Source organism: Diabrotica undecimpunctata, chromosome 6, assembly GCF_040954645.1.
Source record: "Diabrotica undecimpunctata isolate CICGRU chromosome 6, icDiaUnde3, whole genome shotgun sequence".
NCBI classification, from domain to species: Eukaryota; Metazoa; Arthropoda; class Insecta; order Coleoptera; family Chrysomelidae; genus Diabrotica; species Diabrotica undecimpunctata.
This window is the reverse complement of record NC_092808.1, coordinates 118,136,788-118,159,754: the sequence shown is the minus strand read 5'-3', so window position 1 is coordinate 118,159,754 and position 22,967 is coordinate 118,136,788. Positions and strand designations below refer to the sequence as shown.

Below are 22,967 nucleotides of genomic sequence, written 5' to 3'. Positions count from 1 at the left end.
GATTAAAAGCTGAAGCAACTAAGCCAGCAATTTCGTATTCACTGATTCTAATACCGGGATTTAATCTCATCCACAAGTCACATGCATTATTATAAGCAGATTTAAATGGCTTCATGAACGTACGATCTAGTGGCTGTAGCTTATGGGTCGTATGTGGTGGGGTGCTAAGCATATGGATGTTATTTTTCCGGGCAAATTCAATAACATATAAGTGCTTATGACTCGCATGTCCATCTAAAATCAGGAGAACTGGATTCTCGGCTGTAGGATTAGAATACTGCACAAAATGATGCATCCATTTTAAAAATAATTCGGCATTCATCCAGCCGTTTGGCTGAGCTTCGCCTACGCTCTCATTTGGGGCGTTAACCATTAGTCTTTCATTCATTCGGACTCGTGGAAATATAAAATATGGTGGAACAAATTGACCTCCAGCGCTCATTGCAAAAAGCACCATCACGTTCTTTCCACGTTCTGCTGAAGTCAGTTTTCCTACTTGTTTTTGGTTTTTAGTAGCTAAAACTTTGGCATGTTTTTGGACAATGCTGACACCAGTCTCGTGGCAATTCCATATTTTATAAGGAGTGAATTTAAACCTCTGTATCAAAGTCTCTAAACCATCAAAGAAACGCTCAACCTGAGGTCTGGTAAATCCTACTGCTCTCATTAAGCTCGTTGATTCAGCACTCCGCAATGATAAATCACTATGTCTTTTCATAAAAGAATAATAATAGTTTTTCCCTGCCATTTCTTTTTCTTTATTAAACTGGTGAGGTAACTTCAACTTCTCTGCCAGTTGAAAAGCAAGACGTAAAAATTCTTGTCTGTTTAAAGGCATTGGCTCAATGGATATCTCTTTATTATTTTTAATAGCACTTACTCTGTCATTCAATGTAGTTCGTGGTATCTGATAGCGTTCGGCAGCTTGGCGTGCACTCATCTCATTATTCAGTACCTTTTCCACGGCTTTTCGCTTGTTCGCAGGATCCCAGCTGCCCTTTTTTTGCCTCACATGAACAGTATTTTTATCACTTGGCATTTTTGCCTACCTATAAGTAAAATAAATCTTTTAAAAACGAACTTTATTATTGGCCGGTACTGCAGGACATTGCAGTGGTCGGTACTGGAGGAAACGAAAAAAAAAAAATAAGTTTGTTTACAGGTAAAAACAAACGCACAAATATTTATTTAAAGTATACTTTTTTATACTTATATAAGTACACTATACATACCAGGAGTTATTTGTTTTAAACTGGATCTTTAAATGTTGAAAATCACCAACAGAATTTTAAATATGCAGTGTACGTCTATAATGCCCAACACAAATCTTGGCACTGACAAGAATCCTGTCGCGACAAGTTGACACCGCGCTGGGCTTGTACTTATAGGAGTGTCTAGCACTAATACCGATAATCATCACCGTACCATCTATTATAGGTTTGTAGAACTTTCAACTGGCCGGTACTGTATGCCGGCCGGTACTGTGGGAATTCTAAAAATAAACCAAAAGAAAAAATGTCTGGCGCAAATTAATTGAACCATCAGCGACAAAAATATTTATTTATTCAATAAAATCTTTGTATAATTTTTTCTGGAAATTATATTATTACGTGTGCGTTGAAGAAATATATGACTTTAGTTGGGTGATTTAAATTAATTAAGCACTCATCAAAATAGTTTAGTGGAAATGCGGAAAGTGTTTATCAAACAATTTACGAAATTCCAATGTTGCGGCCCATAAAAAAGGACTTTCTGGGCATAAAATTACTCAAAATTTTTTATGGACAAACGGGGTTCATCGCCAAAGCGATTCCAAATAACTGAAACGTGGTTCAACCTCAAAGGGATTCATATATTTGGAGTGATAAATCTAAAACAAATTAAAAAAATTAAACACGAAACAATAAACAAATTCTTAAGGGAGATTACCTATGAAAAAGATAATGATTACTCATTATGGAAAACTACGAGGAGACTCAAGAGGCTAATGAGATAAAATCCACCCATTAGAAAATCTGATGGTGCATGGACTAAAAGTAACTAAGAAAAATCGGACATATTTGCTGATCATTTGGAAAATACTTTTAAACTGCATGATATGCAATCTCAGATTGACATCTTTTCAACAGTAGATGAAGGTATTAAAGAAAATATATTAATTAGTAATACCTAAAGAATTTAAAACTGAAATACTAACAAATATTGATCCAAAAAAGACACCGCGGTTCGGGGTATGACCTCCTAACAGGAGAAATCTTGAAAAAGTTGCCCATTAAAGTAGTAGTTACGCTATCGAATCTATTCAATGCGTCAATTAGACTTCCCTTAGAAATACTTCACAAGAAGCTAGAATGTAGCGGAAATAACTATCAAATGAGGTAACATCATATCAGTCAATATCGTTGCTGCCAGTGATTTCAAAATTGTTTGAATAACTTCTATTATAGACAACATTGACGAGTTTTTTTACGACTTACCAATGCGATACATTTGTCCGAACGTTGCTTTACTCAAAGATATCAGGTTATTACACTTAGAATGCTTCATCGAAGCAATTTCAATGTCCAAAGCAAGACGACGTCATCCAGACATACGTTCTAGTGATGCTCTTGGCCGTATTTATACAGTTCATCCGAAAAATAATGAATGCTTGTATTTGCGGTTGGTACTGATGAATGTTCGAGAGCTAACATCATTCGAATCACTACGAACTATACGATCGCTTGAAAACGGTAATCATTAGGACAAGACAATGGCTGAAGCAACTACTTCTGCATCTACAACTCAGATAGGCACATTAATTGCTATCATCCTTTCGACATACTTCTCATCCAAGCAACGTGACCAGTGGAATAAATACAATTATAACATGTCAGAAGACATTTTACATCGAATTCGTGTTAAGTTCAACAAACCTCGATATTGAGGTAAATGAAGATATGGATAACTAGGCTTTGGTGTTGATTCTAGAGATCTGTTATCTGGTAAAGTTAGGAACGCTAAATCTAATGAAAGAAATGGTGGCTGTGTTGACGATACATGAAGTACTTAAGAAAGGTTAAATTCCCGGCATCTGTGATGTTATGTAGCTGTACATCCTCTCAAGAAGTTGGACCTCTCCTTTTTATTGATAGCACTGTTAATGCTGCAAAGTACAAAAGTATTTTACAAGAAAACTTATTGCCTTTGAAATCAGATGGAAAAGCACTTCGAACAAGTCTTGAATTAAAGACTAATTTAAAGTTCAGGAAATTTGGATTCACTTTCAACCAGATTACTGCCAAACATTGGTTGGCACTATGCTAAGGAAAATTATTGCTGTTGCACACAGTGGTAATGCTATTGCCCATAGTGATAATGCTGACTAAATATTTGGTCCAATTAATTTGCTCTTTATCAATTAATTTTCTTTTTGTTTATTTAATAAGTATTGTAGTTGATAAAAGTATCAGAATCGTTGATTAATTAGCAAAACCACACATTATCAAATAAGCTTAATCATACAAATGTACAAAATAAAAAAACCATACAAAATAAACACTATATTTATCTCATAATATTATATGTTTCACATATAAATTGTTCCAACAATATCACATATAAATTGAAGAAAACAATATAAGTAGAAAACCAATTCTAACTTGGCTGTATTTTACATATCAGTAACTGAGGAAATAAATATTTATAAATCAGTTACCCTTCGCAAAATGCATACTGCTTGATATATGATTTGGAAAGTTTCAAAAATGTTAATTATATCTGAAGTTCTGTATACTGATTATATCTAGTGCTACAGTTTTAATTCCGAAATCGAAAGTAAAAACATAAAAAATATTTTTTAGTTATTTAGATGGGATTATCTTCAGGGTCAAATAATAAATTTGTACTTAAGACATTCCACACACACTGATAACCTTTAGTTCTAAAGAATTTATCATGAATTAAGTAAATTTGAAAAATGGCAATTACTTAAATAAACAATCTATTTTTGATAACACTTAGATTGTAACTGCTGTTTTCCTGATTGGCATGATTTTGCCATTTATTTTTTTTTAAACATTCAATGGTTCAATTAAAAAAAAACAATTTTAATTTTTTAAAGCGAAGCTTCTATACTGACGTTATATTACTTTTTTCTCTATAGTAAAATGCTGAGACGAGCGTCACGAAACTAGCGCCACGAGAAGGCGTCACGAAATAGTTGTTCTTCACATCGATTCACTTCTCTTGATCAATTCGTTTCTAGTCATCATATATTTATTCTAAGCAGGTTTAAATTAAATACTGTATAAAAAATAACTAACAAAATACAGACTAGACAAGAATATCCGTCAATAAAAGATTCGCACTGATAGCACTGTCAATGCTGCGAAGTACAATAGTATTTTACAAGATATTGCCGTCCATTAATTAAATTTAACTACCAAAAGATTGTCAAAATTTAAAAGCCAATTAATTACAATATTGAATCATTGGTTTAAAGTTTTATGACACTTCTCGTTTTAAAATAGTTTCATATATGTAACTAAAATTATTTTTTTTTAACATCTTATTTAGTTTATATAATAATTAAAATTACTATTAAATGATATTTATTTATATTTTATTATTAATTTAATTTTTAGTCTAAATTTGACAGAAGTAAACAATGTATGCTTTGGTAATATGTTTGCAGGTAGTGTTAGTAAACATAAACATAATAATTCATTAAATTATTATAATATAATATGATTTGTTAAAAATATAAACAATAAATAAATAATAAAATTACTTTGTTTAATTTTAAAATTATTATTTTAATTTTAAAAATACAGAAAACATGTATGATGCTTCGCGCTAGTCTACTTACTGTCTAGACTAGTGTACCATCGTTTTATTAGGTATTTCTTAAGTTTTACCATGAAGTTATTCTATTGAATTATATATATTTGAATTATGTGTATTTCTAACAATTACATAATTTTTGGACAAACGAAGTTTTCTATAGTGTTCTACAATATTTAAAAGAGTAACCTATCTTTTACTAGGCTTAGAAGGTAGAAAAAGAAGAACAAGAACGAATGACTGGTTTGACGAAGAATGTCAGATCATAACAGACAAAAAAAACAGAGCATATTTACTGATGCAACAGGGGCACAGAACCCGACAAGCAGAGGAAGAATATAAACGACTACGCAAAGAAGAAAAAAAACTCACTGAAGAAAAAAGAGAGAATATGAACAAAGAACTTCAAGAACTACAAGAACTAAGTAAATCAACAGAGACAAGAAAATTTTATCAGAGACTAAACAAAAGCAGAAAAGACTTCAAACCGAGAAAAACGATGTGTAGAGATAAGGAAGGTAATATATTGACAGAACAGCAAGAGATACTAAGTAGATGGACAGAACATTTTACGGAAAAGTTTGAAGGAGATCAGAGAGAGATGAACCCTGACATACCATTAGACCAAGCAGACAACAGAGAAAAGACTCCACCAACAATAACCGAGATTAGAGCAGCAGTAGACAAATTAAAGAACAATAAAGCACTGGGATCGGATCAAATAGCATCGGAGGTACCGAAGGAAGGAGGAGACGCACTACAAAAAACAATACATGAATTGATAATAAAGATATGGTCGAATAAACAGCTAGCAGCCGAGTGGAATAGCGGTATTATTGTACCATTACATAAAAAAGGAAATCAGTTAGAATGTGGAAACTACCGTGGAATCACGCTGCTGAATGCAGCATACAAAATAATGTCCAACGTCATTTATGAAAGACTTAGACCACACACTGAAAAAATAGTTGGCAAATACCAAAGTAAAATCCACAAGGAAAATAATTCCTGCAGCTGTCTGTATACCACGTATCACAAAAAAAGAGGTTAAATCTTTGTAAATGGGTATATTTAAAAAACCCTTAAAAGGGCTACATCAAATAACACGAACGTTTTCGGAATAATAATTCCATCATCAGGTTACAAATACAGGTTAACATGCCTGAGCCACCAAAATATTAGGGTAAAAACCCTTTAAAATACATAAGGTTAACAAAGATTGTACATAATGTTGTTATTAATATTTGATGTTTAATATTTAATTAAATTTTACTTTAGGTAACATACACCCATGCCTTAAGTGAGTTCCAGTGTAAAGAGAGTAAACCTCTTCAAACAGACTTCAGCTGGTAACTCAGCTGCTACAGTTAGCATTACAGAAAAATATACCAGGATCCGGATATTATAACATTCATTAAAATAGTACAGCTGCTTTGGATAGGACATGTAGAAAGAATGGAAGAAGGCGAAATACCAAAAAATATATTCAAACAGATGCCAATAGGAAAAAGAACAAGAGGAAGACCGAAGCTGAGATACTTAGATCAAATAGAAAATGATATAACAACCTTAAAAATAAAAAACTGGAAAAAAAAAGTATGAAACAGATCAGAATGGAGAAGAATCCTGGAGCAGGCCAAGACCTAAAAAGGGTTGTCGAGCCAGTGATGATGATGAACCTATCTTTTACAAATACCCTCCAACTTTTCTCCAGTAGTCTAGTAGCCCTACTTTGTGGCTAAAAATAAAGTCTGCCAGCTGTTGGCAAATGAATGCAAGACTTTACTGAAACCCTTCTCTTCTTTTTAGTTCAGGTGAGTCACCTTGGTCTCTGGCACCTGATCACAAAACTTTTTTTTATTAAACTCAAATAAGTCCTGTGGACCATCTCTTCTGGTTCAAGCCTTAGTTGAGTAGTGAATTCGCTCATATCCACTTCATTTTCTGCATCATGGTTCATTCATCTTACCTATTTTGTATAGGTGTTTTCCTAAACAACAAAGTCCAGTCACCATTTCAGTGACAATTGTGTTAATCTTCTCAGTAAAGATTAGTTCTGCTTGCTGAAATCCTCATAGATAAATAAAAGATTTTTGAAATAACACTTTAATCTTTTAAAAATTTCAGATGTTTGGATGATTACCCAAATAAGTTATATATTTTTATATTTTTGTTCATCCCAATTTGTAGGCTATTTTGATTAGACTATAACCTTCTTTATCTTTAGAATTTAAATCTAAAAATTTGCAATTCTGTTACTCATCTTTTTTAATAATTGTCTTCTGGGTTTGGACTGTCTTTTTTGGATGAACCTTGGATGAACCATATGCAGGTACTTCTCAATGTTTAGCTATCCTTGTAACTATGAGCTAAGAGCAAGAGAAGGCTGCTTTTATGCAATTCAGATACTTCTTGGTCAGGATTTCCTTGAGGAAATACATTGATAGTTTTTGTTCCACTAGCCATAGGTAACTAATAAATTGAAATTTATCTTAAATCATTTTATCTAGTATCTAAAGTTACTTATCATGAAATACTTAAGTAAATAAAGATACAAATAATTTATCTCAGCATAACTATGCAAAAATAGACCAAGTGGTATCTGTTCTAAATGAAACACCCTCATTTGGGTATATCATATAATATGATCCTATTTTTCCATTTAATTGCTTCGAAATATTTTTAGAAATGATAATTTTACTATGCTGACACTTCAAAAGATGTGCTAAATTTTTTATTAAACAATTTGTGAAAAAAAATTGGAAAAATTACAATTTTTTCTCTTTTTATTTGCCATATCCTGGCAGCTATGCATTTTTGTAAAGTTTTGCAATTAAATTTTCTACAAGATATAATTGGTTGCAAATTGAAATAATAATTATTATTATTATTATTATTATTGCAAAATTGGCAAAAACCAAGGCCAAAAATCAATGTTTTTTTAATATTTTTCAGATATATACTTAAACTACTTTTTAATATAAAAGAACATGACACAAAATTTCAGCACAATTAATCTGGTAGTTTTTGCAAAATAATTTTTCAATCTAAATTTTTGAAGAAAACTTATTCATTTTCAAAATTATGCAGAGGCAACTAAAAATTTAAAATACTTACTTGAATTTTTTTTAACATATAAAAGGTCATTTGAGCTTTCAAATAGAATTCTAATCATTGAAATCTGTTAAATAAATAGGAGAGACTAGGGAGTTTTATCTGTACAATTTTTAAGCTAATAAAAAAATAGAATAACTTTTTCAATTTTCAATTACAATACAAAATATTAATAAAAACAGTAGATTAGAATAGATTTTACAGTTGTATCTTATAAAATTAAGTATTTAATTTCTTTAATTTAATTTTTTATTTAATAAATCCTGGATCAATTACTTATTAAGTCATTTCTTAACTATTTAAATGCAAAAAAATAATATTCATACATATTTTTTTGGTGTTAGGTACTTTTAAATACAAAAATATACAAAAAATAAGAAAATAAATAATTTTACAAGACACAACTGTAAAATCTACTTAATATGTTATGTTGTAGGTACTTAATTAAAAATTGAAAAAGATATTCTATTTGTTTATTAGCTTAAACATTTTTTAAGCAATGATCATTCCCTTTAATGGATGTGGTTCAACCTGGAAACCAGGTGAGTTTTATAAAGTTTTCTAATAATATTAATCTTAGCTTTAGGTTTATTTACATATATACATCTTTGATTTTCCAGATTATCCGACACCCTGATAGGGTAAAAGGAAGGGGAGAAAGAAGATTTTCCAGATTTGACTCAGCATTGGATAACTTTGGTTTTTGCAAAAACCAAATTAGTGATTTTCTTAATGATATTTTGGCAAGGTTTCATTTACCATTCTCAACTCAGATTTGTTCCTCTTCTTGTTTATGCTCCCACAGAACAGAGAGATATGCAAACTATAAATTAGTCTTATATATGTACATATTACATTAATTGTTGCTGCCATTATTACCTAAGTACTATGGTAACACAATGACATTATTGGTACAATAGAGAATTTTGTACAAAAGTTTATTTCTTGCAATAGCTAAATAAAGTAGTCCCAGGAATATAGCTCAAAAACACCATTTTGAATGTCTTTTTCACATTTTATTGGGTCAGATACAACTTAAATTTCAAGGAATATTTACCTTTAATGATTGATTATTGGTCATTATTGATAATAATGTAAAATTTGTATGTATATGAATTACTAAGTATCATTTATATTAGATTGATTTGCTTGGCAGTACATACTTAAATATAGAAAATCTGGGCAATGATATTAAACATTTTTTAGTTAAAATTAAAAGGGCAGAGGAAAATTCAGCTGAATAAAATTTTCTTGGTAAACAAAATTTTCTTTAGTTCTGTAGGTAAATGACAATAAAGATTTTAAATAGTGTCTAATCTAGATCTATCTAATAGATCAAATAAGCTATTACAGAATTAATTTGTATAGAGATAACAAATATAATAGTCAAGCACTCTAAACAATTAAATAACAGACAATAGTAAGCATAATTTTTCATGGTGAATACAGAATAATATCTAGTAGCAATAAAAATGTACTTACTATGGAAGGGAACTTAGGGCTCTGGAAGTAAGATTTAATCTTAGCCTATCTTGGTTGAGAGTATCTATGGATGGAATAAATATACAGGCCTCCTCAGGGTTAGCCGTGTAGTATTTTGATTTGATCACAGTATTAAGTAAATAATAAAATTCTTTGGATAAATGCTCTGTAGCAGGTACCCCATGTTCATCCACATATTTTCTAAGTGGATACACATACACTGCTATCCTATCATGTCCTGTATGGCCACAGCGATAAATGTTAAAGCAGTCCCAATGTGTACACTGGGAGTTTCTAGGAGTCACTATACTAACACTGTTAGTCAATTTCACTAGAGGTAGATTTTTTAGGTTCCTAAAATCAATTCTTTCATAATTTTTAGTCACATCACTAGTAAAATTCGCCAAAGGAACCGAGAGGGCGATAAATATAGAAATAATAAGCAGCACAAAGAAGAAATTTTTATATTTTTTGTAGATGGAGGCTTGAGTAAAGTTGTACACTTTTGATATCGCGATTTTTGTAGGAACCGTCATTTTTTCACGCACCGTATACTAGAACTAAATGATAAATACATGGCACTAGGAATAAATGAAATAAATTTGAAAAAAGAGTCACATTGCACGACTTTTAAGTCATGTTTTTAGAGTGCACTGCAATGTTAGCAGGACACTCCTGTCACTTCCCGACGGAATAAGAAGTAAAAGTAAACAGATTTGTTTTAGGTTAGATCAATTTTTGGTTTTATTCCAATGGTAGTGACTACTACTCCAATCTTAAGACCGAGTTATTATAAATTATTTAGGCAAATGAAATTTTTCTTTTTTTTTTCTCATTTTAAATATTTTGATTTAGGAATTTTTTAAATTAGATATTTTGTCGTCGTCGTTGGAAGTCATCATCATTACCTACATATATGTAGTAGGTAGGTACTAGAGCCCTAGTTGAATTTCATCCTTATAAATCGCTCTTATCCATTGACAAGCGTCAAAGAGATAAGATTACAGCTACTCTTATTTTCCACATGCAGCGACAGTACGTTTCGTTTAGCAGAATAGTTATCTTTCTTTTTTTAAACGTGTACTGACCATCTCAGCCTACCTATTTTTAATTTAGATACTTTTAAATATGGTATATCTAAGTTGTTACACAAAATATTCCATCGCTTAATAGTTTGGTTTAAGTAACTGTAACTCCATTAAGTTTTCATCTAATAAATTGTCAAAATACTTTTTCCATCGCTTTTTGCAATGCTTTTCGTGAATCTGATTAAAATCTTTTGTTTTCTTTGATCTTTGTTTGGTTACTTTATATATCTTTGCTTTGGCTTCCCTGGTATCAAGTTGATCGTTTAGATTATATAGATTTTTCTTGTATAGATCGTAAAAAGATGTTCATTTACAATAATGTGATAATTTCGTTATCATTTTCTAGACAACCCCCTTTGGGACTTGGTCCGTTCAAGAACTGTTCTCCATTCTGATATATTTCTCGTTTTTTTTGTTTGATTGTCTATTAAAATTGCAACATACTGTCCTATTTGTTCCTTATATATAGGCTTCAGTCTTCTCCCTGTTATATTTCCCACTGTCTTTTAGTATTTTTAATTTAAATTTAATTTTGCATCCCACTACCTCATATCTTCCTAGACCAGCTGATGACACGCACCCACAAATCATAATTCCTTTGGGAAACTTCACAGTTCTTTTGATACTTCTGATAACCCGTTTTCGAAAGTCTCCCACGCAAACATCAAATTTCCATTTGTCACTGAATATGACTCTGGACCAGTCATCAACGGTCCATGAAATATTCAATCTTGCCCAAATGAAGCGAATACTTAAAGTTTTCATGGACCGTTGATGACTAGTTCAAAGTGATATTTACTGACGAATCGAAATTTGATGTTTGCCGGGAAGATTTTCAAAAACGGGTTATCAGAAGTCAAAATTAAGCATTCCATAAAGATTGCCTCAAAAGAACTGTGAAGTTTCAACAAAGGGATTATGATTTAGGGCTGCATGTCATCAGCAAGTCTAGGAAGACATGAGGTGGTGGAAGGCACAATTAACGCAGCAAAGTATCAAGATATTTTGAAAAATAGTCTTGAACAAAGTGCTCACGATCTCTACCAGGACTTGAATTTTATGTTTTAGCAGGACGGTCTGCATGCCATACAGCTAAAACAACATAAAATGGTTTGGAGACAATAACATTAAAGTCCTCTCAAACAATTAGGTTTGGGCTTTCAAACAGCCCAAACCTTATTGTTATTGAGACATTGTGGCATAAGATATGCGTAATGATCTCCAGAGAATCGTCGTCAATTTGAAAAGTAAATTAGGTGAATTATGGAATAGTTTTGACTCTGTCTTGTGTAAATCCTTAGCCTACGAACAGTGCCAGACAGGATTGCTGCGGTTGTAAAGACGCGTGACGATGTAACTCCATATTAAAATAGTAATTTCTTCAATTGTCCGAACATTTAGTTGTCACGATGTTATGCAACATTTTCGTTTATTTTGCCGCCAACATAATTATTAGAAATAAGATGGTTTGATGCTAACCTAAATTAGAGATAGATTTACAAAACATAAATAAACCCGGTGTTTAGTTACTTATCGGTATATCGGTTGCTTATACATATCCAGTTTTAATTTAAGAACCAAGGATGTTATAAATTTTCTTATTTATTAGTTCTATCAGATACAAATTAAACTAAAAAGTGAAACTTTATTTTATTAGGCTCAAAAATCAATTGGTACGTTCATTTTCGATTACAAATTGTATTTGTTTAAAGTTTTCATAAAATTTTTATATAAAATGTATATATGCAACTTCCAAACAAGTCTTAGTAATGTAGGTTGCCGAATTTCTGTAGATTAATAGATTTGTCAAACTAAAAAAATACCCATCATAAATCAAATTGATTTTTGTTTATTTTTGATTTAGTAAGTGTAAAGTTTTTAGTAAATATTCGATGGAATTCAAAAAACGAACTGTTCATCTTAAAATAAAGTATTTTGATTCGTCTGGTATGTATAGTGCAAAATCAGCATAATAATTTTTAACTAAGATCCATTTTTAGAGGAAACTCCAGAAATTGTGAAAAAAACTATTGAAATACTTCCACACACTGATGGTAATATTTTAAAATCGGAATTGTATAAAATATGTAATGTCAACAGGGAAAAAGTAATGAAGATTCGTAATGGAGAAGGTGCTCTTGTACCAATATCTTTCTTAGCTGATCCAAATGTACCTGACAGGTATATATCATTAATAACTTATTTTGTATAAATAAATTTGTTAGGATGTTAAAATACCATCTGTGTAGCATAATGCCACACTTGTCCATAATTAGTGTGTGCTGCATATATTATATCAACCTTACTAAATGTCTGAATTTTAACAGTGATATTTGGTAGTGATGTCTGCATTAGAAATGGTCTTAAGATTCAAGAAGACAGTATCTAGTTTTAAAAACTATTCTTTATACAGATCAACACAGAAAAAGCAGTTAGGTTGTATAGGCCTGCATCTAAAAGGGTTCAAACTTTTATTGTCCAAGAATTACTCTACCCCAGTGGTCGCCAACCTCTTCAATGTGTTGAGCTACTTTGTTAATTTTGGAATAAACAGCGAGCTACCCACACGGAAGCCATGTAACGCAACGTAAATGAAATAATCCACAGTTAATCTATCATTATATGTATTTATTTTACTGTTTAACTGGTAATACATAATACATAGGTACTAATAATAAACTAATAACAAAATAACTAATATTACTAGTACGTACTTGTTCATAGCTACATTCCTACCTATCAAACGAAGGTATTTGAAAAATAAACACAAACTTTTATCGAGCCACAACGGCATGTCACGAATGATTTAAAAATAGTTAATAATAACAACAAAAAAGTAACGCACTATCATAAACATAAACATTGAAAAATAAAAAAGCACGTTCAATGAGAAGGCTGACACTCAGACTCATCGATAATTTTTTTAATGTTTGCAGTATAATTTGATGCAGCCATTCGAATAAAATTATCCAAATGTTCATCTGTAAGTCGATTGCGATATTGGTTCTTAATAAACTTCATATTGGAAAAAGAAGATTCACACAAATAGGTTGAACTGAATAATGCTTTCACTTTCAAGGCAACATGGCATAGAACTGAATATTTGTCTTTACTTACAATAGGCCAGATACATTCAGTACTTGAGACTAACGATTTTAAGGCTAAATAATTTTGAAACTCAATGACTTCCATTTCTATTGCAGCGATGTCTTCGCCAAAGTTCTGCATAACACAAGCTGCAAACTGCTGGATATCAATTTCCATAAAGGGTGAAACAACAAACTGCGCTACTAAAGCCATTTCATTGAAATCCTTAAAACGATTTTTGAAGTTACTCTTCAGGGTAGAAATTATTTCTACATGATATTTGTTGTCATAGGGTTCTAATGGATTTTGAGATATTTTTTCTGAAAGAATAGGAAAATGCTTGGAATCGCTGTTAATTAGGTTTTGTTCCCAAAACTCCAGCTTTTTGATAAATGCTTTTATATCAGAAATCATTTCCGCTAGTTCTTTGTCTCTCCCCTGAATCTGCAAATTAAGTTCGTTTAATTTCTTTGCAATGTCCACGAGAAAACCAAAATCTCTAAGCGAGATTGAATTTTCTAGTTCCGGAGTCGGTTCATCGCTTCGTTTGAAAAATTGAACTATGCCAGATAGGACATCATTAAAACGTTTCAGCACCCGTCCTCTACTTAACCATCGGACTTGGGTCCGATGTGTTGTGTCCGAAGAGGAGTAGGTCCCCGTATTGACAGTCAACTTCATCGGCCAAGGTTCTGAATAATCTTCTTTGTAACGCTTGAGCTCTAATCTTGTTCACAATTTATACCACCAGTTTCATAACGTTGTTTAGTTTCAGGAAATTTCCACATAATGCTTGCTGATGGATAATGCAGTGGTAACAGAGAAATTGCGGAAAAGTTTCATCTTTACGACATAACGCCACCAGACCCTTATCAAAACCCACCATAGCTGGAGCGCCATCGGTTGTCAAGCCTACCATTTTCGATATCGGAATTTTCTCGGAAGTAATAATATTTTTTAAATGAGAAAACAACTCCTGTCCAGTAGTGTGTCCTTTCAGTGAAATGAACTTCAAAAGATCTTCTTTAATCGTAAAATCACTAAAAACCATCCTGACGAACACGGCCATCTGGCAGTTGAAGTGAAAAATAAACACAGTTATCTAAGTCAAATCTTAACTGTAAAAAATATCATTGCTCATACTTCTACATATCTCATCACTGTATTAGCAGAAAGTTGCATAGATTTTATAGCTGAAACTATCTCGTCTTTATTTCTAAAGTTGGCAAGTAATAAATCAGCAGCTTCTAAAAACGCCTGTTTTATCATTTCCCCGTCTTCATAAGGTTTCTTTTTTTGTGCAATTATCTGGGACACACGGTACGAATCTTTAGTTGCAGCCTTATTTTTGTCGACTGTTCTGAAAAATATTGATTGTTGTCCAATTAACTGTTTTTTTAACTGTTTCAGTTTCTCCTTTCTGGCGGCAGAATGTAGTGGGAATGATTTTTCAAAATTAGAATGTAGAGTTTTATGATGTCTCTCAATATTTCCTTTTTTAGCAACGGAGACCGAAGTATTACATAACAAACACACATTGATCATAAAGCACATGATTGTTTTTGTTCTGACCTGTACATCCACTACAAAACAATCTCAGGTGGGTTACATCTGTAAGCTCATCTGATTGAAGGTAATTAAAAAGGGCAGAAGCTACTTCAGTTGAACCGTGTCGTGCTTGCTTTTCAGTCCAGATATAAAAGTACTGGGTAGCCATTCTTAATATCTGTTACACAAAAATTGTAAAGACCTGTTGTCTGGCATAAAAGCCTGTTGGATAGGCGTTCAAGGAAGTGGTTGCACCTGCTGCATGTTGAAGCATAAAGTTTTGTCTTTTTCTTTGGTTTCTTTCATTAGGTCATAGAAACACTTTGCCCTTCTCGTGTGTATTCTTTTTTCAGTAAGAAGTATCTGCTTTTGAGTTCCTGTAGCATTTTTAATTTTATAGTCCATCATGCTTAGTACCCACAGATATCAGACGCTAGGGATTTGAAACCAACATTAAAGTTTCCGCAGAATATTTTACAAAACATTGATAACTTTGTTCATGTGAAATTTCCGAATTAAAAGATCACTACTTAATATATACCCTTTTTGATTTGTTGCAGCCTCCTTCTTAACCAATGATCTTTGACTTATTCTATCACCTCCTCTACTGTCTTCTAGTCCTTGGTTATTTTTAAGTTGTAATACAAGTTGTCGAACTCTTTCTTGGATAAACTGAGTAAGGCGCAAAAAGAAAGAATTATACACAGTTATGCTACCCCCAGAAGCAAGAGAAACTCGGTAGGTAACGAAAGTCGATTTTGGTTTGGATTTTACTTGTATGCCTAGGCCTAAGAAAGATTTTTGAGACCTCTGACGATGAACGTTTTTTGTTAATATGAACCTACCAACCAATTGGTCCTGAAAAAGTTTTTCAGGTTTAGAATAAAGAATCTTCCCAAATGCACCATGAACACACAACCACCAGCAGGAGCAGCGTACCTCTTTTCCTTTAGAAGTTGTCACTTGGGAACTGTCTTTTTCGTGATCCGGTACTTGCTCTTCCAACTACATATAACTAATTCATTATCTATATTACCTTCATTTAAACTAATGATTTAACTCAATTAAGCTCATACAATAAATTATAACCTTCCTCTGATACTAACCTGTTAAGATTGTGTACTATCAACAATAACAATCAAAACCATGTTCTAAGTCACGTGACTGGAATACCTACTCCTCATTGGATGAATAGAAAATGTGGGGTTTTACTATAACCATCACAAATCAAATGTGGGATGGTGCTTTAAACACCTACTCTTGAATTTATATTACAACTGGAACTGGGTTTTGATCCACAATAAACATGACAGGCTGTGTATTTTAAAATGAATTAGAAACATCTCATTTAAAAAAAATGTTGTTGGACATGTGGCGTTATGAAAATTACCTCTTGTTGATGTACTTGGAAAATATTGTTTATTCTTCTTATTATTATTAAGTTCATAACTAAATACCTTACTTTTTTGTAGATACTTCCAAATAGACATCACAAACATTTCCTATGTTGGTAAGTACAAAATTCTAAAACAAGATCAATTTTTTTTAATTGACTAGTATTTTCAGACAGACCCGCAGCTAGCCTCTTACAAGATGCTTATGTTGATGCTGTTCAACAAAAGATAAGAACTTTGGAATCAAGAATAGCTCAATCTGAATTGCTCTTGCCTCAGCTAGAATGGCGTAGACAGGCTTATATGGAAGATACTGTGAACGGATTGATGTACAAAGTCGGATTTTTAAATAGAAGATTTGATGAGCTGTTACCCCAGTTCAGCGCAAAGCATCCAGAAACCATGGCTTAATGTGACCGAAATGTTTCAAATGCATGCTTTCTAATTCTGTATGGTAAACACTAAACTAGTCATAATAATTGTTAAAAATATTCATATACTTGTTTTATCAATTTTATATTCGTTTGGAAAAATATTTGTCTGGTATAATACTTGAAAACAAAAGAATCCGAAATAGAATCAGCAATTCCATAGCTCATATACATATCGTGAAAAGATTTCCAATGAATTATTTGTAATATAGGTTCAATTGTATATCAACGATATCAGAGCCCATGAAACAAAGTTAGAATATACATATTTGTGCGCCAACGTAAACAATAACTGGGATATGGGTAAAGAAATAATAATATGCATTGTGAATGAATTAAAAAGAGCACAGAAATAACGAAAACAATAAAAATTCGGAAGTTACAATATTTCGGTCGTGTAATGAGACGTCCAGACATAATCCCATAGTCCAGACATCCTCATAATACAGGGTAAGATCGCCGGAAAATGGGGCCCAGACCGAAGAAGAATTATTGCTAATATGAACGTTCGATAATCGGAAGTACTGAAAAAAGAAGAAGAATATATCAAAGACTGAAAGAAGTAAACTTATAAACACCAAACAAAAAACAATAAATATAGACGAATTAAAACAGCAAAATCAAATACGGGCAGAAATTGACAGAACATATTAAACTAATAGACAAAGAGTCAAACATTGAATTCCTAAATAAAAATTTAACGAATACTATATAAGTAGCAACAGAATCGATCCAAAATAAAACAGATAAAGTTCAAAAATGTAAGATTTAATAAAAAATAGACAAAAACTTATACAAAACCGAACACTTAATAATAGATATAACAGAAATCGTCAAAAGAATTAAGAAAAAGTCTAGGGAATATATTAGGAAGTACAAAATATCACAGTTAAATGAAATACCACAAGAAAAGAAAGGCATACGAGCCTGGAAAAAGAACATAAGTTAAGGTAGAAAGCTAATTACAAAACTAATTAATGATGAAGACGAAGGAGAAGATAATTTATTATTACATTACAAGTAATAAGAACATTAATCGAAAGATCATACAAATACAATACAAACACTCTGGATAGCCATAGTAAATTACGAGGTCATTTGGCTGCCTAGGAATTTGGACAATTCTTAATGCCTTCAGCAACCGAGTTGATGACTGATGTACAAAAATCATTAAAAACAGAAAAGATAAAATTACAGAGAGAGCCTAGACAAGGAGGGTCTGTCGCACCCGAGCTTTATACTTTAGCCCTAGAAGATGTTTCGAACTTTAGAATAGGAAAATAAAAGAGTGACGATAGACTGCGAAAAACTGAACCACCTGAGATTTGCCGATGATGTTGCGCAATAGAATAGCAATAGACCTAAATACAAAACCAAAAGAAATAGGACTAAAAATAAATCTAGCAAAAATTAAATATCTAAGAAAGGAATCTCTAGATCATCGAGAAAAAAGACAAAAGAGGGAATGTAAAGATAGTGGGGGCAAAAATATTGTTAGACAGGAAATGTCATCTTGAGAGGCCACATTAAACAAGGAAAGAAGACTCTTTCCTTGTTTAAGAAATCAAATTTAGTTGGGTTATGTTATTGCTGATGTTATTGTTTGTCCCAACTGTCACATGAAAGATTATTTGTATTTTCTATTGAAGTTTTTTAACAATTGTTTCACATTTTAGACTATTATTGTTATTATTTAATTAAAACTTTATTATGTTCTAGTGTTAAAAAAAGTGTATTATGTATTAATATTATGTAATATTAATATTATGTAATATAACAAATAAATAGATAAATTAGAACCCCTACACCACTGTATGATTATTGTGAAGTGTCATGAAATTTAAATTTGGCGCATTCGCATTTCCGGATATGTCCGCCATCAGAGGCCACTTTTTTGGTCTCCTTTTCATAACGATTAGATTCCCTCTTTTGTCTTTTTGCTCGATGCTCTAGATATAACTGAGGACAGAGAACACTGACGCAGTCAGCAGTTCCTGCATCGCTTTCTAAATGACCAATAGGATTTTCGTCAGCCGCCATGCTTTTCGAACAGATAGATTTGACAATTACGTATAATATATATTATACGTTATATGTACTGGTTTATAAATTTATAATAATACTCGTATTAAATAAATATTTTTTATTTAATAAACAATTACATATTCCATAACAACACCGCTTCGTTGTTACTTTTCGTATAAGTCTCATAATAATAATCGATTAAAAAAATTGATTTGCTAATTGCGGCACTTTACTTTTTTCTAACTAGACTTTCTTTGGTATTTTTTATATTAATCATCTTAACCTTTTTATTTACAAAATGTCTGTTCGAAAAAAATGGCTGACACTATTTTTTGTTGAAAAGTCCTATGAGAAGGTCACGTAGTCGATAAATCCGGCCAATAAGCAGATATGCAGGGACTGATTTGCGTCAATTTTCTCTGTTGCACTGGGGGAACGCGACTGTATTGCAGCAATTAGTCATATCTTCTATTATATGCCTATGATACTATTTTTCTTGAATGAATAAGGATTGAGATCTGGATCATCATGCACAAATGCTCTCATATACCAGATAACAAAAAATTCGTTAAAATAATTAGTAGGTATTTGAGTTTTATACATTTGGAAAAAGCTTCAATAACCTTCAAATAAATAACAGGCATTTTATATGCTATTGGAACTCCGTTTTAACACCATTATACATGAAATAATCCACAATTCCTACAAACAAAACTAACATGACTTTATAAAAATACTCATGGCAATAGGAAATTAAATTATTGAGATAATTAGGAAAGTAGTTACATGTATTAAAATGTCTTCTAGTTGTGCCAATATTGACGAGAGTAAATCTCAATAATTTCCGAAAAAAATTTAGACGTTGAGTAATAGGGTAAGAAGAAATATGGTCAAAAAACAAGGAAAGTCGAAAGTACAACTGACTGTGTATTAAAAAAAAAAAAAAAAAAGAATGGAACAAACACAGTCGCAGATGAGGAGCAAGATAAATCTACGACTGGTTGTAGAGCAGCAAGGAATCGAGAATAAAACTAAATATGCCTTATGTAAAAATGAAAGAAGCTAAAGCTTTTTTATGTTTTCTGACTCGATATTGTCCAAAGAAAAAGAATATTAATAAAATTATTGCATACGCGTCATATCGAGCAATTTTGGCTACTATTAAAAATTGTAAATCACGCAATATAAGTGGGTAAGACTATATTCCTTGATATATTGAGAGCATTCTTGGATTAGGTAATCATATCAAACCATCCATACAACGAGGAGTCAGACAAGGTTGCATTTTGTCGCCAAGATTGTTCAATGTTTACTCGGACCAATTATTTAAAAAGGTACTTGAGAGACAACCATATAGAATAAAAATCAACGGGGAACTACTTAATGTGATTAGATATGCAGACGATACAGTAATTCTGTCAGATAATATTGAAGGTCTCCAAATTCTGCTTGATCGTATTCACGATATAGGAGAGGAAATGGGCATTGAAATAAACTCAAACAAAACCAAATTTTTAGTTTAGTGTTTAGTCGTGACCCACATCCCGATGCAAAGCTTCAATTAAACGGAGTCCAAGTTGAGAAAGATCACAAAATTACATATTTGGGAACTGTGATAACGGACCAAATCATAGAAATAAAACGTAGAATAGCAATGACTAAAGCTACTTTTATGAAAATGAAGTCATTTCTTTGCAATAATCATCTCAGTTTAGAACTAAGACAAAGAATGGTTAAGTGCTATGTTTGGTCCGTACTTTTGTATAGTGCAGAAGTGTGGACGCTAAAAGTATCGATCATAAACAAAATTGGAGCATTGGGTTCATAGACGAATGCTGAAGATACCTTGGATGGCAAGGAAAACTAATGAAGAAGTACTAAAGGAGCGTCAACAAAGATAGAGAACTGCTAAAGACTGTTAAACATCGAAAAATGTCTTATCTGAGACATATAAAATATATTATATTACATATAAAATATTACAACTGATCTTTTAAGGGAAAATAGGGGGAGTAGAGGTGTAGGAAGAAAACAAGTTTCTTGGTTAAAAAACATTCGTGAATGGACTCGGATATCAAATGCAGGACAATTATTCCATATTGCAAAAGATCGAGAAGCCTTCGCATTGGTGATCGCCAACGTCAGATAATTCTGATATGGCACGCGAAGAAGATCAAACCATCATAAAATTGTCACTAGAATTTAAGCTATCTTTAGCGAACTTTTGTGGAGACCGTATGTGATTAAAAAAGTCGTTCAAGATAAATAATTTTTGAAACAAGTTTATGAAACTAATATTACCATCAGACGTGTACGTGAACTAAAATCTAGAATTATATATAAATTATTAATATATCAGTATTTCTTAATTAAACTAGCTGTAAGCGTAAACATTTTCTACACACTGTGATGTACTCAAACTAATCTATTTGTAATCTAAAATATATGGTTTTATGTTTTAATATATGTATTATTGATCAATTATCTCGTTGCAAATAAACCACCAATTACAAAATAAGTTATTTATTTTTTGATAAAATTTCAGATTGGACAAGGTATTCACAGTTTCAGAATAATATCTGTATTATGAACTACCTTTTTTAGATTTGTTCGTTTTTTAACCATTCTTTGATTTGGGAGTTTACGACCGTTTAATAAATGGGTTAGCACATACTGTTACATCTTTTATTGCGATTTATTGATCTAATGAAACACCATACAGATTACTAACTCAAATGTTTTAGTGCAAAAAATATCCGTGGAAATGCGTGAACGAGTTATCTATGTACGGTTAACGACAGAGTAACTCCAATGAGGAGTAATCACCAACGGTGTGGAATATAGTTATTGATGATTTGATCTACGGCAGTGAATATTGACAAGATTTCGCAGGCGAAAAGGTTTCTCTCACACTAAATATTGGGTTTTAAGCTACTTTAGAACACCCATTAATAATATTCGAAGTGGGAGAAAGGGATCTGAACAAGGACTTAAAGGTGCCTTGCGACTAACCCTATACCAACAAAACTTAAACCTGCCTCTTCCATCTCACAAATCGGCTTGTACAAATGTACCAAGTTGGTTGCTACGGTTAAATGACTTGGATGTCAAATAACCGTTGTAAAGATGGCGGAAGTGATTATGGAAGATGTTCTAGTGGTTGCTGATATGTTGATACATGAGCTTGAAATCCAGAAAAAAAGGAATACATTCCATAATGCTTCCTCAGCTTCATATAACTCCATAAATCTAACACCCTCCCTTTTAGAACATTTTCTTTTTGTGTTTACTTCTCGTTTTCTATACCGACGCCATTTTAATTTTACAATACCACACTACTTGTATCCAAGGAAGTTGGCCAGCGTTACTTAACTTGGATAGAACCTGTTGATAGAAGTGTACTTTGGATGAATAGGTGACACGATCAAAGTAGCTTCCAAGTATTTGATCAGATCCCTGATGTTCAAAAACCACTTTACAATACGAATGTAGCTGGTAAAGTAAGAACCCGTAACAATTATAATAAAAAAGCTTGCTAGAACATGGGAACCTCTGCTTTGGGCTTGGTATATTCGGTCGCTGAATACTGCACAGCAGTATGTTAAATAGCGCTCATGTCAAGATTGATGTCCAACTAAATCACACTATGAGAGTAATAACTGATACTAATATATCAACTCAAATAAGATGGCTTCCAATTCTGAGTAATATAGCAACGCCAGATATCCGACATACGGCAACACTGACCAGAGAATATCATAAAATTAAATAATCGCTTGTCGATTCATTGGGATATCTCACATCCACACGGAAGTACCAACGACTGAAGTCCAGGCAACCGCCTATCCAAACCACTCAAGAATGGGTGATAACTAAACAAGCAAGAGCAATTGACAACAAGATTAATGTCAACAGAATCAGACGTCATTAAAATAACAAGCCAGTTTACCGGCCTCACAGGATTGTGCATACTC

General features: G+C 32.2%; 2 protein-coding genes across 2 annotated transcripts in view; one reads left to right on the top strand and one right to left on the bottom strand.

Moving 5' to 3' along the window:
* The window catches only part of sotv (exostosin glycosyltransferase sotv), a 132,349-nt gene extending 122,210 nt beyond the window's left edge, over positions 1-10,139 (bottom strand). Inside the window, exon 1 of the mRNA XM_072535234.1 lies at positions 9,421-10,139. Coding sequence (XP_072391335.1) covers positions 9,421-9,956 — 536 coding nt within the window. The 5' untranslated portion in view covers positions 9,957-10,139. The remainder of the gene's footprint in view (positions 1-9,420) is intronic.
* A 2,155-nt stretch (positions 10,140-12,294) lies between these two features.
* Positions 12,295-21,455, top strand: LOC140443787 (uncharacterized). The gene is made up of 4 exons (XM_072535233.1): positions 12,295-12,455; positions 12,509-12,689; positions 16,616-16,653; positions 16,710-21,455. The coding sequence occupies exons 1-4, from the start codon at positions 12,401-12,403 to the stop codon at positions 16,946-16,948; spliced, it is 513 nt and encodes a 170-aa protein (XP_072391334.1). The 5' UTR covers positions 12,295-12,400; the 3' UTR covers positions 16,949-21,455.
* Positions 21,456-22,967: the final 1,512 nt, after the last annotated feature.